Consider the following 14,043-nt stretch of genomic DNA (forward strand, 5'->3'; position numbering starts at 1 on the left):
AAAAAGTTTTCAAGATACCTTGTCAAATAAGATCGTAGGCCACTTTGAAACAATACTTATTCACTTAACCAAAGTGACAATAAAAGATTTCAAAGATTATAATAAATTACCTAAAAGGCAAAGAAACACATAATCTGTTATCAAATCAGCATTCCAAGAAAACTGTGTTCTCCTGACAGAGAGAGAGAAACCATATCCAGTCATGTATCAGCTTACTTTTAATAACAAAATTCACTTACTTAATTAAATTCAATCTATACTTAGCCAATCCTGACCATGCATAAAACTCTTTTCCCTGGGTTCCTTTTCTACAAACTTTTTCTAACTTTCTGTATCCATACTAGTTTCTCCCTTATATTCTTCCTGTCCAAATTATTTTCTTTTCCCTTAACAAAATGCATTTTCATTTCTCACACCTTCTTTCACTGAAAACACACATCCTACTTCCCTTGCATGTTGAAATGTTTCCTTATTATTTTAATAGATTTAATTACATATTTTAATTAGAATTCTCAACTCTTAAATACCTTAATTTCTGGTGAAAACTAAGAAGCAAGCAATTGTGAACACACTAGAATTTCCTGATTGGCAAACTTATGAACATATTCTATGACCTCTAAAAACATACATTTTCTTATAACATAATTTCTTTCCTCAATGTGGCACAAGGTGTGTGTACAATAAACCCAGACATTTGGTTTTTCCTCCTAAAAAGACAATATCAAGTAAACTTAGACTTTTCTAGCAATCAATGTTTCAATATTTTATCTTTTTTTAAAAAATGATCCAGACATTCAACAAATTCCCATAATTTAACTTAAATTTAGCAAAACTCTAAAGTTTCAAGTTACCAAAAATCTGGAAAAACTAAAGCATAATTATTCCTAGAGAGTTCACCTAAAAGCTTTTATCTTATTTATCTTTATTTCATTACTTATGATAATATTATCATACGAGGTTAATTTTTTCTGTTGACAAATTATACAGAAATAATGAGCTTATTAAATTTCAGTAAACCTAGGTACAATAAAAGTATTATACTTAATATGGATGATTTTAAAGACATATCTGTATTAATTAAACCAACAGATTTAAACTTGCTTTCATTCATTGAAATTTAGTTCTAAATCACATGATCATTTAAACATTTTCAATTAATCTGTTTTATATTTAGAAAAATTTGATTTGTAAACTCTTGCTTTCCTTTAAGCCAATTAAATAGAGCTCACTTACTAATTAGTTTTTACATAAGGACAGACTGAACCAGAGATCTCATAGCTTCATTTTAAAACTTAGTCATGAATCTGTCACTTCAATATATAATTTAAAAAATTAGTTTATAAATTTTACCCTATTTTCCCTCTCTATTGTAAAACAGCTCTGATTGTCTGATACTGGCATAGATTACGGATCCATTAATGGGCCACTCTTTCCCTGAATCTGGGTAGTATTGCAGCCAGGCTGTATTACAAAGGAAAATCATCTTTTTACATTTCATTTGTTTGCAAATGAAAGTATTCCAATTCTGGAAAATGCACCTCAAAGGGCTGCGCTGAGGAAATGAATTCGAGTTTCCCATAGCTGGCACACTTACACACAAGACAAATGCACACGTACACACAAAGAAAAAATACAACTCCTGCAGGACAGAAACAAAAGAATGAAGTCTAAAAATTCCCTTAAACCTCCCAAATGATGGTCTCTCTTTTCAACAATGAACAAAATGAAAATGAAAAGATAGGGAATCATGACCCATGTGTTGTGGCAACTCACCTGGAAAATGCAAAACTGAAAATAACAGTTGGAATGAATTGCTTACTCACTTGAGTTTAAAAGTTTTTCTTTTTGTTTTAGGTTCTACTAATTAAGCCAAGGCTGCAGTCTCAGGCAATGTGGGCTGTGTTTGCATCTCAAGGACACATTAAGAGTTGTAACTTCAAGCTTTATCCTAGGAATGCTTTTGTTCTCTCAGGGTTAGAATTTTGGAAAAAAAAATTATCAAACCATGTTTCTCTAACTGCATATGCCAAAAGAACCAGTTCTGGAATGTCAAGAGAGTTTCATCTTGGTATCTTTCTCCAGAGTCTAAATAATATTGTGGCCATGTGGTGTCATTTTTTAAAAAATCATCTTTTGTCTTTTCATGTGAGCATAGCTTAAGATTTCCTAATTTCATAAAATACACCCTAGGGGACTACAAGATGGAATAGAGCCCTGAATTCCCATTTTGTCAAAATACAAAGTACTTACAAACACACAAACACACACACACACACACACCCTTAAACAGCAGTAACAGCCACACAGTTAAGATCAAACAATTCCAATCTCCCTCACAAATGGAGGCCTCAAGACAAAGCAAACTGGCCTGATTCCCAGAAAAGGATCAAATCTGAATCAGCTCAATTCTCAAAGAAGAATGAGCCCAGATGGAGGTGGAGGGGGGTATTCCTAGCTTCTGTACCCCAGAGCAATCTACCCGAAAACAAAACCAAAGGCTTGCTGAGGTGGCTGGCGCCTATTGGGAATAGTCCCTCTAAGTTCCCCATGGTAAAGTGGGGCCCTGGAAGCTACTAGGGACTCAAGAAAGAACTGCCCTCTGGTCAGGGTCAGTTCGCCATGGGCACGGACTCCTGGCTGGCTCACCAGAAATTGTTGTCAAACCCAAGTTCATGTGCTTGACTCACTGTGAAGCCAAACAAACTGAAACATTGGAGTATGGAGCAGAGAAAGGTTTATTGATGGAGATGGCACCAACCAAGAAGATGGAAGACTTAGGTTTGTCTCAGATCCATCTTGCTGGCTGGCTGTGGCTGATCTATTGTTTAAATTGTTACCAGTTCTCCTGGACCAACTGCTGTTCTTTGTTACTATGTGTTCACATTCTTCCAATCATTAACTCTTGATCCAGCCTTTTGAGACTCAGGGGAGGCCTGGGAGACTAAAGCAAAAGCTTTTTACTTCAGAAGATGGGGACATTGGGGCTTGAATATGGTTCCATTAGGGGGAAGTGACTTTGCAGTAGAAAAAAGGGTTAGTGCAATAGTAGGAGCACTTTGACTGTCAAATCTCAAGACTCTCAAAGGTCAGTCAAAAGAGGATTTTCTGTCACAAGGAGGGGTGAACAAGGCTAGAAAGAATAGGGTCAGGAAGAGGGGTGAGTGGTGGCATAACCCCATAGTTAAGCAGGAAATATTCCCAGGTGGGTGTTAAGGAGGGCTGTTTTGTGTTGTAGTGCTCATGGTGGGCCCATATTGAGGGGTCTTGGAAGAAGGCATTTTGTCTGGATTGGTGAATGAATACAATTAGTTCAGCTGATCATTTATGAGGCAAAAAATTGGAATTTGGAAGGTCTATGTCTGGCCTTATTCTAGATAAACAATGGGAGCATCCACGAGTCTTGTCTAAGTCACATGGGGCAGGGTGGGGGGGGTTCAGGAAGTCATTTCTAGGAACATAAAGGAAGTTTATTAACCTCCACTGTTTCCAGGAGCACTGACTCAGGGAAAGTTTAACATCATCACTATGAATTTCTTCAAATTACTTTTATTCAAACTTCTTACACAAATTGTTTTGAATAGCATATTGTTCATTATTGTTACATGATATACATTTATCATCATGTTGAACAGTTCAGAGCCACATAAGCAGCATCTGTACCAAGCTACATTTTCCAAGGGACTGGACGTTCAGCAATGATTTAAACTTGTTTTTATTGACCATTTCTTTTGCCAAAAATAATGATTTTAATAAATACACACTGAAGACTTATCTGAGTTGCCTGTGTACAATAAATTCCGCAATGATATATTAATCCACAAACATTTATTTTTTTTTTCTTTTTTGAGTTCAGGCCACATGCAAGGGCCTCTGAGTAGTCTGGTTGTATTAAAGAGCTTGCCAACACTTAGTAGCAGCCTCAGGGAGAGATTGAGTAGGGAGAAAGTGATGAAATATGGGTTTCTTTGTGAAAGCTCCTGGAGGGCAGGGACTGACTGTCTCCTGTTTCTTCTGTACACACCTCATGGGGCTGTGTATTAGATTAGGCACTTAATTAGAAAGCTTGTTTTTAATTCATCCACAGCACAAAATGTCCTCAAAATTGACCTTCCAAAAGAATTCATTTTGCCACCTCTTAGTTCCGGTTCTTCCAATTGGCAGGAAGAAATCAGTACTGCACACACACCCAGTCTTGATGGGCTACAAGTGGTGTGCAAGGTGAGGATTGTGCTGCTGGTTGCTGCAGAGACTAACAAGAGGAATTAACATTCTGCCACACTCTTGCGAAAGGGGCGGGGGCAGACTTTATTCCAGTTGACTTCAGGCCACCTTGAAAATATCAGCTATAATCCAATAAAATAACGTGCTTATCAATCATACCTGTTCCCTGTTTCCTGAGCACCAGAGCAGAGAGCCTTTTGAAGGACTTAGTTGAAGTTTCAGCTTCTGTCCTCCTCTGTCTTTCCACAAAGCTAATTTCAGAGCAGGAGCAATGGGTCTAGGACAAATCCATATATGTCACAAATGCTCTGCCTTTGTGTCAGGTCTAAAAGCACTGCAGGGTCTAGGGGCCTATGATTTGGTGAGTTCAGCAACTAAAAGACTGATGTTCATAGGCAAAGACCAGGAGATCTATCACCATACAGACAATGTATTTCAATCAAAAGCCCTTTTTCTTCAGGCCCACTTTATGTCCTGATAGTGTCTGGTAAATGAATTCCATTGACCAGAGCAGGGGAAGGAGGCTTCTTCCGTTTGGTCTTGGTAGGACTCCTTCCCAACACCAGCACCCCTCTCCCCCTCTAGACCTATCAGCCTCTCTCTCTACAGCCAGCCCACTGATGCTGCCTTTCCACCTGCACACTGATGAGGTCTCTGTTTTTATCTTTTACCAGCTTCTTCCCCTTTCACAAATGCTTCCCTGGAACCATTTCCTCCATGAAAGTTTTCATTGATTTCCTACCACTGTAGGAACCATAAAAGACCTTTTCACTGAAGGTCAGTGAAAAGCCAGTCCCCTGCAGCTGGCTGAGTCCATTCACAACACAACATCTGTGCCTTATTTTAGTGTCCCTTAGTACTAAAGAAGTGCTGGTGTAATGAGAGAAAAAAAAATAAAAACAGTGATTAAAATCTAGTGTCCTAGTCCTCTTCCCACCTCACCCTGGGCATCTGAGACTATTTGCATCTCTGAGAGAGGAACCACCAGGGAGGGAGAAGGTGGTCTTTTCACAAGTTTATATAAATAAGGTGTAAAAAAAAGAGCAACATTTAAGGGAAGTAAAGGCAGGATTGTGGTAATTTTACATTGAAAATGGAAGACTGGCAGGGGCTAGAAGATGAAGCCAGAGAGGCTGGAGGTGGGTGGGGAAGGAATGGGCTGAGGGCAGGGCATTTGGGAGCCTGAGAGGAAGACAGAGCTCAAGAGCCAGCCAGTGATAAAGACAGGGAGAAGAATGGGGATAAAAAGATTTGCTTCTTACAAGTTCTGCCGTGGATTTTGCACTGGCTCTTTTTTTCTCTTAAGAGGCTGGTTGGGGAAGCAATTATCATGGGACATGTTGCCCCTCCCTGGGATTTCACCTCCAGTGCCCTAGGCTGGGAACATTGTCCTGACCCTAAGGGCTTCTTCCTCAGTAGAAGAAAGCTTTCTCTGTCCTGGGGTGCATTTTGTGTGGATGAAGTTTGCGGTGAACTTCCTTGCTCTGCTTAAGCATGTGTGTCATAACACACCTGGCCAGGCTGTTAGTTTATCTGCCCCTGTGGGAAGGGGACAGGGTCTTTTTCTGCAGCAGGAGAGGGTATCATTCAGTCTGTCTCCCATCATTGCTATCTGGAGAGACCCGCTGGCATGGGAGACCATTTCACACCACAGACCAGACCTAGATCTTGCTGAGTCTCTTCTCCATGAGTAAAGTGTTGTTCCCACCAGTGCTTTGCTTGTTGAGCTCTATTTAGCAACTCCAACCCCACAGGAAAGGCAGTGGATGTGGCCTGAAGTGGGGAGATCACTACTGGTGGTGGGCAGCCTTGTACTCCTCACCTCCACGAAATGGGACCCTTGCCAGGGCTTGGCCTCTGGAGCTTCCTGTGGGACAATGCAGGTAAAGATTTATATCTTGTATTCAGATATTTATATTGAGATATTCTCAGTTGCAAGACGTGTTTTACTTTAATGTTTTTCTATTTAAAACAGGGTGACCTAAGGCCCTGTGGTTATACAATTGCAATTGCCAAGGGCAAACACAGACCCTCCAACTTCTTGTTCTTCATCTCATGATTGATTAGCAAAGATTAAAGCTGTTTCTCATGACTGATCAGCTAAAGTGATAACTGAGACTTCCACTTTCATCAAACAAGTCCAATTGCAAATCACTCCATCTGCAGCTTGTTTACTCCTCACTAAAAACAGCAAGTCCACCATTCTGAGACACGCTGATCTGTGGATCTGGGGTGGTCTCCCCATTGCAATAGCCTAAATAAAATCATCTCCCTACTTGCCCAACTTTTGTCTTTGACACAGCGAAGGAGATAACAGTATGTTTCTAGGACAGCTGGGATGTGACCTTCTCCCTTCAACATTCCATTCATTCATCTAGCTTTATCTTCTGATGAACCAATATCTGAAGTCCTCCCCTTGGCCTACAATCCTGCAGCGTCAGAACCAGGGTTCCTCTTCCCATAGCTCACTCTGCTGTGACAAGAACACACCAACATACCCTTGCCTGGGGGCCCACTTCCTGAGCACTCGGCTGCTCCTTCCTTCTCCAGACATCTCCACATCTGGTCCCTCACTTTGTTTCTGCCCAGATGTCCCCTCCCCAACCAACCTATCTAGAATTGCTGACTGCATTTTTCTTACCACCATTGCCTGAACATATTTATTTAATCTGTTCTCTGCCTCCCTTGAAGATAAACACATTTAGGGCAGGTGCCTAAAAAATTGTCCAGCACAAAGAACAGACTCAGTAAGTACCTGTCACTCACCTGCAGAGAGGAGGACCTCCCAGTGCAGCTAATGCACCAGCACAGGTAAGGAATGGTGTTGACAATGACATAGGGTCAAGACCATGTAATGACATGGGAGATTTTGATTTCATAAAGTAGAGCAAAACCATCAAATCTGTGCTTATAGTTACCTCTAATGGTGGTGTGGGGGGATATTATTGGGAAGATAGAGAGTAGTCTTGGGTTATATGCAGTATTTTTTTCAAGTAAACTGGGTAGGGCATACATGGATATTTGTTATATTTTCCAGTTTTTCTATGCCTGAATTATTTATAGTAATAAAAAGAGAGTAAATTGGAAAAGAGAAGATGTAAATGACACAGAAAAAACCTGTTTCAAAAAGTTTTAGGAATAGGGTAGTGGCTAGAGAAAGATGATGAGTTTTAAGATGGGATTAAATGGAAGTTCCATAAAATTAAAGTCTTTTGTTTGTTTGTTTTTACTTTCCCACCTTTAGAACCTAGAAACTTTGCCTACAACATAAAAAAACATTAAAGAAATACCTTTAAATGAATGAATGAGTAAATGAATGGGTGAGTGAACGAATGAAGCCTATCAAATCATGTCTATTTGTGGGTGGAAGTGGTGTGGTAGATGATGCAGAGGAGAGCAGTTTCTTATTAGAAAAAGTGAAGCTTATGAGAAAATGAGGGATCAAGATTAAGAGCATACATGGGGGCCTTTGACAAAGCCAGAGGCACTGAGTTTATTCTGTAAGACAGAAACTTGGATCTGGCTGCAGAGAAATTTGCAAAGTTACTGATGACAATGTTCTTCTTTGAAGGTTTCTATGTACTCAGTGAAGTAAAATTGGGAGTGGGGGTTGATAAATTGTGAGGGCTTAGAAGAGAGGAGGCCTGGAATCTTCCCAGAGCAAAGGAACGTGAACTTCCTAGGTGAGCTGTAGCTCTTCCCTCTGACTCAGAGGCTGATCTCTCCCTTCTCCATCCTGCTTCCAGCCCAGAAGCTGGCTGACACAGGCAACATGAATGGTTTCCTACAACATGAATTCTGGTTGGGTTTGGCCAATGGAGATTGCTGGCAGGAGCTAGAAGAAAAGGAGATTGATATTGTATTTCTTTTCCTCTTTCCCGCAGACTGGCAGGCTGGCTGCAGCACTTGGCCACAGGTTGTCTAGAGACCCTCTCCACATAGCTTTAGGGGTGATAATGCTGTTTCATTTTTACTAACTCTAGGCACTTCATTCCCCTTTGTAGTTTCTTAATACTGTGTCCATACTTTGCAAAGTCCATCTTTATCAAACTCTTCTCATATTTTGCAGTTTGATTGTTCTCTCTGTTCCCTGTCTAATCCATAACGTAAATGGCCCCAGGAAATAAACTCCCATATGAGAATTGGAATTGTTTTCCTCACATCTCTGAGGGAGGCAGGGATAACCTCCATTCCAGGGGGGGAATAAAACTAAGACCACTCATGTCTGCACCAGCATCACTATCCTTGAAGGTCATCAGGAGGGCAAGACATTGGACCCCCAGTGGTCATTGTGTCTGGGATATGCTGGCTTCTCCTGACAGCTTGGGAGACCATAAAGAAGACAGAGGACAGGAACTGAAAGACATGGGTATTTGTTCAACTGAGAACATGAGTGGTTGATCAGAAAACTTTGAAGGCAGCTTGGAAGGAGCCAGCAGATTTGGGTGAGGCCCAGGCCCAGAAGCTGACTGTGAGGATTGGCATGGATGCTGGTGGGGAAGAAGTAGGACACTGATGGTGGGCCATAGATACGTGATCAGACTCAGACCCAGCTGAGAACTCTGAACCAAAAAATCCTGCCTGGGCCTCCCTCAGGAGTATGCAGGAGAGCGGCCTCCTCATGTAGCAACCATTTTTGTGGCTGTACTTGGGTCAGTTGCCTCCCAAGATGATATGAATTTGCCTCAAGACTCATCTCTAATACCCCTCATTTCTCCAGGGATCTAAAAAACTAGTATGTGCTGGATATAGAAGTATAAAGTCTACTTCAAGAAAAACTATCTTGCCTGTTGAAAAAGTTACCACTCTGTGTAGGGAGCACATAGGCGATTGGAGTCTACAGATACCACAACAAGCAGGATGAAATATATGGCTACAGCAAGCCAAACCTTGAGTCTTTGCACTCACCTGGAATTTGAGATTCCATGTGATGGCTTGAGCACTTGGAAGAGGTGTTAATTCTAGGTACAGCTGGTTAGTTCTTGGCATATAGGAATCCAATGGCTCAGAATGTGTGTGACCTACCCCATTGCCCCATGCATTCCCTGCAAGAAAATCCAGAGGCCACCTCCTTCATGGAGGCATCAGGAAGTGCAGGGTGTGGAGGAGGGCACAGCGTCCTTGGAAACGCTTGTGATGGCTGTCCTATGGAGACTGTTGATGAGAGTAGGGAACACAGTAATAGAATTGAGTCCTCTTTTCCCAATGGTAATAATAAGATCCCGAGGGAGGAGAGGCCAGGGAGGCAGTTCATTGTCACAGTCAAGGTGGGCACATTGACCACAGTGAGCTTCAGAGACCTAAGCCAAAAGACAAGTTGATTGTAGACTTCATAGTAGTGAATTATATGGGCAGCTTCACATATAAAACTAGAAGGACTCTGGATCTGATAAGATGTATCAAGGGTCTTAAGAAGGATTAACAACCTCAGCCACTTCCCAGACCTAAATGTGTTCTTTGAAGGGAGGCCACATCCCTTTGAGAAAGAATCTTGCAACACATCTGAGGACACGCTTATTCTCTCCCCTCACATCGTCTTCAGAGGCAGGTGCAGTGAAACAGCACAAGCCATTTGCGGCCATTTAACAGGAAAATTGTACATTGGTGAAAAGAAATTTTCTTTTCTGGTGTTAATTTTCTGCAATTCTCGGTGACCCCAAAATACCCTATGGTTCACTTAGAAGCTCATGTAATAGCTGATCCTGTGGAACAGTGGACCCATCCTGAGGTGATTTCCCCAGCCCCAGAATGAGTCCTGGGATAGATAATATGCCGAATAATGTCAGAATCTCCAAGTTTATTCTCTATTCTATTAAGAAGTTTCTCATTCCATACCAAGATAGTAAAACAAAAGAAATACAATATCCTAATGGAAATTTTAGGGGCTAGTGCTAATCGCTGATTTAAAATTACCCTGCAAAATGAGAGACAAATTGTTGCACTAATCACACACACACAAAAAACGGTACTATTCTTGGTGGTCCACTTTCAATCTTGCAGGCAACATATAACACATTGAAGAAGCTACTCCAACCTATTACCAGGTGACCTCCTGAAGCTGCAAGGTTTGAGGGACACTGAAGCAAGTAAAGGCCCTTCAGCAGGCCCAGGCTGTTGTGCATGTTGCCCTGCCACTTGGGCCTTCTGTAACATCATAGCACATTGAAGAAGTCCTCAGTGTCTGTGGCAGACCTCAATGGGAAAACCACAGTGCAGACCATGAACGGTTGGATAAGGTCCATGCCCTCCCATTCTACTAGTCTCCATTTTAAAAGCAGCTCTTGGCTCCCACTGGGCCCTGTTACAAATTGAGGACACTATTGTGGGAAACAGTGTCATCAGGCAAGTTGAACTGCATGTCGTAAACCAAGTGTCATCTAACCAACTGATCCATAAAGTTAGACGTGTGCACTGGTCTTGTGTCATGTGGAGTTTAGGTCTTGTGTTATGTGGGCTTGAGCCCAAGCAGGTCTGGAAGGCACACATAAATTACAGGAGGAAGTGGTTCCAATTCCCATAGTAGCTCTGTCTGCTGCTTTGTTACCTGTTCCTCCACGCTTGCCTACACATGACCTTATCTGGGGTGCATGGCCTTTATTTTCATGTACCTGTCAAAGCTGTGTAGCTACTAACACAACTCAGGAAGGAAAGGATTGTCATGTGCAGCAGAAGAGCAAACAGACTCTTCATCTTGAATTCAGACTGTAAAAGTGTGTCCTCACAGTCCCTGTGAACTTTGGGGGTTTACGCATGAGGTGCCAGAACAATGCCTAACTGTGGTAGTTCAATATTCACAGCAAAGTTACCATTTGTTCCTTCAGTGTTGTCTTTTTCTATCATCATGAAACAGGATTTAGTAAGCACTGGATTGTTTACCTACTAATTCTGGAGACAGTATCAGGAGAGAGAATTGACAAATTTGACAGAAAATCTGATGGAACTTTCATTGTTTCCTTTATTGCAGATATGAACTTTTTTCATCTGCTGAAAATGGTGGACAGAGCTGAGTATCTTCCATCTGCCCATCAGATCCACTCTCCTTCTATTGTCTGGCTCAGTGCCCACAGGAGCTTACCTACATGGACAACATCAACATTTCCTCTCACCCTTGGCTTCTGGCTGGCTTCAGACAATGGGAAGGACAGTGAAAATCAGAGGGAGGAAAAGGAGTGAAGTCAGACAATTCTCACAGCCCCTTCCCTGCAAAGTGATTCTTGATGACTGCAACTCTCCACAGAAACTCCTGTCGTGGGTCCCTTTCCATACTGCTCCCTGCATCTGCAGGTCCTGGTGACCCTCACCCTCAGAGGCCTACAAGTGCCTCCTCTGACTAGTTCCAAGGACTGCACCATCCCTGATTAAATTCCCTGTAAGCTACCCTAATCGAACAGCCATCTGTTCAGCCAGGGCTCTGACTGCTGCACTAGGGAAATGTAATAAATGAGCCAGGCAACCTTGAGTGCTTTTTTGATGTTTGTAATCTTTTTTTAAAGTAAAACAAGTCATCCCAGTCAAATGATTTACCTCAGTAACATTTAGGTGTTTAGGCACCAGAAAAGGTAGAACAGTGCCAGTTTATCAACAGAGTTTTGAATTTAAGAGCAGAAGTAGAAAACTGAGCTAGGAGGGAACTGGTGTGGGAAGTTAGAGAAAGGGATGAGTTGGAGGTGTCACTGGAGGACTCTGTTGAGGTGATAATCTGGAGGAGATAGCTGGGAGTATTGGAAGTATCAGAGAGAGACATTTGAGATGAAGAATTAAAGGTGCAGTTACTGGTGATCCAGTCAGGGTGTAATGAGGCCTGAGTGTCAAATCTCAGGGAATTCTGAGAAGGTTGAAGGGGTGAGGGAGAGAGGAAGAAATAATCCAGGAGCTCAGGTATTTAAGAATGAGATGTGATAACTGAGGAGCTGAGATGGGAGGAGGAGAGGTAGAGGTTGTGCACCACAGGGGAAGAGACACTGAGGGAGGAGAGAACAGACATGAATTAAGAGCAGCATCTGGGCACAAGGAAGGTGCCAACACCCCCTCCAGGCATGGAAACATGTGGGAAAAGAGAAAACAAAGCCTTTTGGTGGAAGGACTCAGGGCATCTAAGCTTCAGTGAGGCAACATGAAAAGGGAGCAGAGCTGGAATGCTGGCAGGACTCCTTTCCTGGAAAGACTGGGGAGCGAGGGCTTCACTCGAGCAGTGAGTCAGGTGCACATGCAATTTCTGTGAATTCCTCAACCCAGATTTTAAAACAAAGATGGGTTTTTTTGTCACTTTTGCTGACAAGGAATTCAAAGATAGCTCATGAAGCTAAAGGACATATTTTCATAAACTTTCTCCTCACCTTTCTGGTTGTCACTTTACAAATATAGACTCTAAACTATAGAAAGGGTACACCTACGCTGAGGGTTCCAGGGACAGAAATGGGATCTCCTACATTTTAGTTCTTGGTGCCCTGAGGATCTTAAACCTTTCAAAATCAGATACTTTATACAACTACTGCTTCTGAGCAGAGTCCCCAGTAAACATCTTCTTTTTCTTCATCTCATCTCAAGGTAACACACACAGTAGACCGAAACTGAAGAAGAGGTTTTTTGTCTGAGGTATAGCCATGGTACTGATCAAGCAGAGCAGATGAGACCTCAGCTGAAGCCCAGCTCCCTCTTAATCTTTGCTCTCATTGTCCTTGCTTTATGTTTAATGTTCCACAAAAGAATAGCATTTAGTAAGCGTTGACTGCACCACTGAAATCCAGCAGGTATGTAGAGCTGAATGTATTGACCACACTTTGGGGTAATTGATAGAAATAGCATACACCATTTTCAAAACTGAAGATTATTTATCCAGGTTGGTAAATATTTAAAATATTATTTTAAAAAAGCACGTACGATTTTTGCAAGTCAAATATCTGGACTTTTAACTGATGACTTAAAAACTCCACAGAGGGCTTCCCTGGTGGCGCAGTGGTTGAGAGTCTGCCTGCCGATGCAGGGGACACGGGTTCGTGCCCCAGTCCGGGAAGATCCCACATGCTGCGGAGCAGCTGGGCCCGTGAGCCATGGCCGCTGAGCCTGCGCGTCCGGAGCCTGTGCTCCGCAACGGGAGAGGCCACAGCAGTGAGAGGCCCGCGTACCGCAAAAAAAAAAAAAAAAAAAAAAACTCCAGAGAAAACCATTAATGAATAAAATGCAATTTTATATAATGTAAGCTACTAAAAAGCAAGAGACTAACAAATTCTTTGTCAAGGGGCAGTATTTTTTTTTAATACATATAATGTTTCCTTACAAAGTGTATGCACTTCCCAAGAAAAGTATGCATTAAGAGGGTATACAATTTGAATGCTCATTATTTTAACATGAAAAGTGATTACATGAAGAAAAACTATTGATAGCCTCAGGAGAAGTGATATTTAAACAACACAAGCCGTTTGGAGTGAATTATTGAATTTGTGTCTTTTCCTACAGAGCATAGCTTAGATGTATTTTGAGATATACATATTTTCCTGTGGTAGAATCTTGTGTAAGTTATCTTGTATTTACCACAATTTGCCAGCTTCACCCAAATAAGAGTGTGGATAGCAAAGGTGTCCATTCCAGAGCACCCCCATGGTAAGCACCTTTTCTTCTCCAAAGAGTGGTTTTGGGGTAGTATTCTACTGATGTTGGTGATGAGTCAAGTTTCCCTCAGTCTTCACACATTGTATATCTACTAATTCCATCCTATAACGACATGAGCAACAAGGAGGTAGCACATCCCAACCATGCAGGAGACAACCATCATTGGGAAGCCCAACCTGAAACACAAAGAGAAGTGGATTATGGTGTCTGGTG

General features: G+C 41.9%; 1 protein-coding gene across 5 annotated transcripts in view; it reads right to left on the reverse strand.

The window, feature by feature from the left end:
* Window positions 1–13,400: 13,400 nt before the first annotated feature.
* OCA2 (OCA2 melanosomal transmembrane protein) overlaps window positions 13,401–14,043 on the reverse strand; it is a 257,209-nt gene continuing 256,566 nt past the window's right edge. For all 5 annotated transcript variants that reach the window (XM_067739915.1, XM_067739910.1, XM_067739912.1 and 2 more), the window contains one exon: window positions 13,401–14,006. In XM_067739915.1, the coding sequence (XP_067596016.1) occupies window positions 13,922–14,006 (85 nt within the window). In that variant the 3' untranslated portion in view covers window positions 13,401–13,921. The remainder of the gene's footprint in view (window positions 14,007–14,043) is intronic.

The sequence above is a fragment of the Pseudorca crassidens genome, chromosome 6, assembly GCF_039906515.1.
Source record: "Pseudorca crassidens isolate mPseCra1 chromosome 6, mPseCra1.hap1, whole genome shotgun sequence".
In the NCBI taxonomy this organism is placed as follows: Eukaryota; Metazoa; Chordata; class Mammalia; order Artiodactyla; family Delphinidae; genus Pseudorca; species Pseudorca crassidens.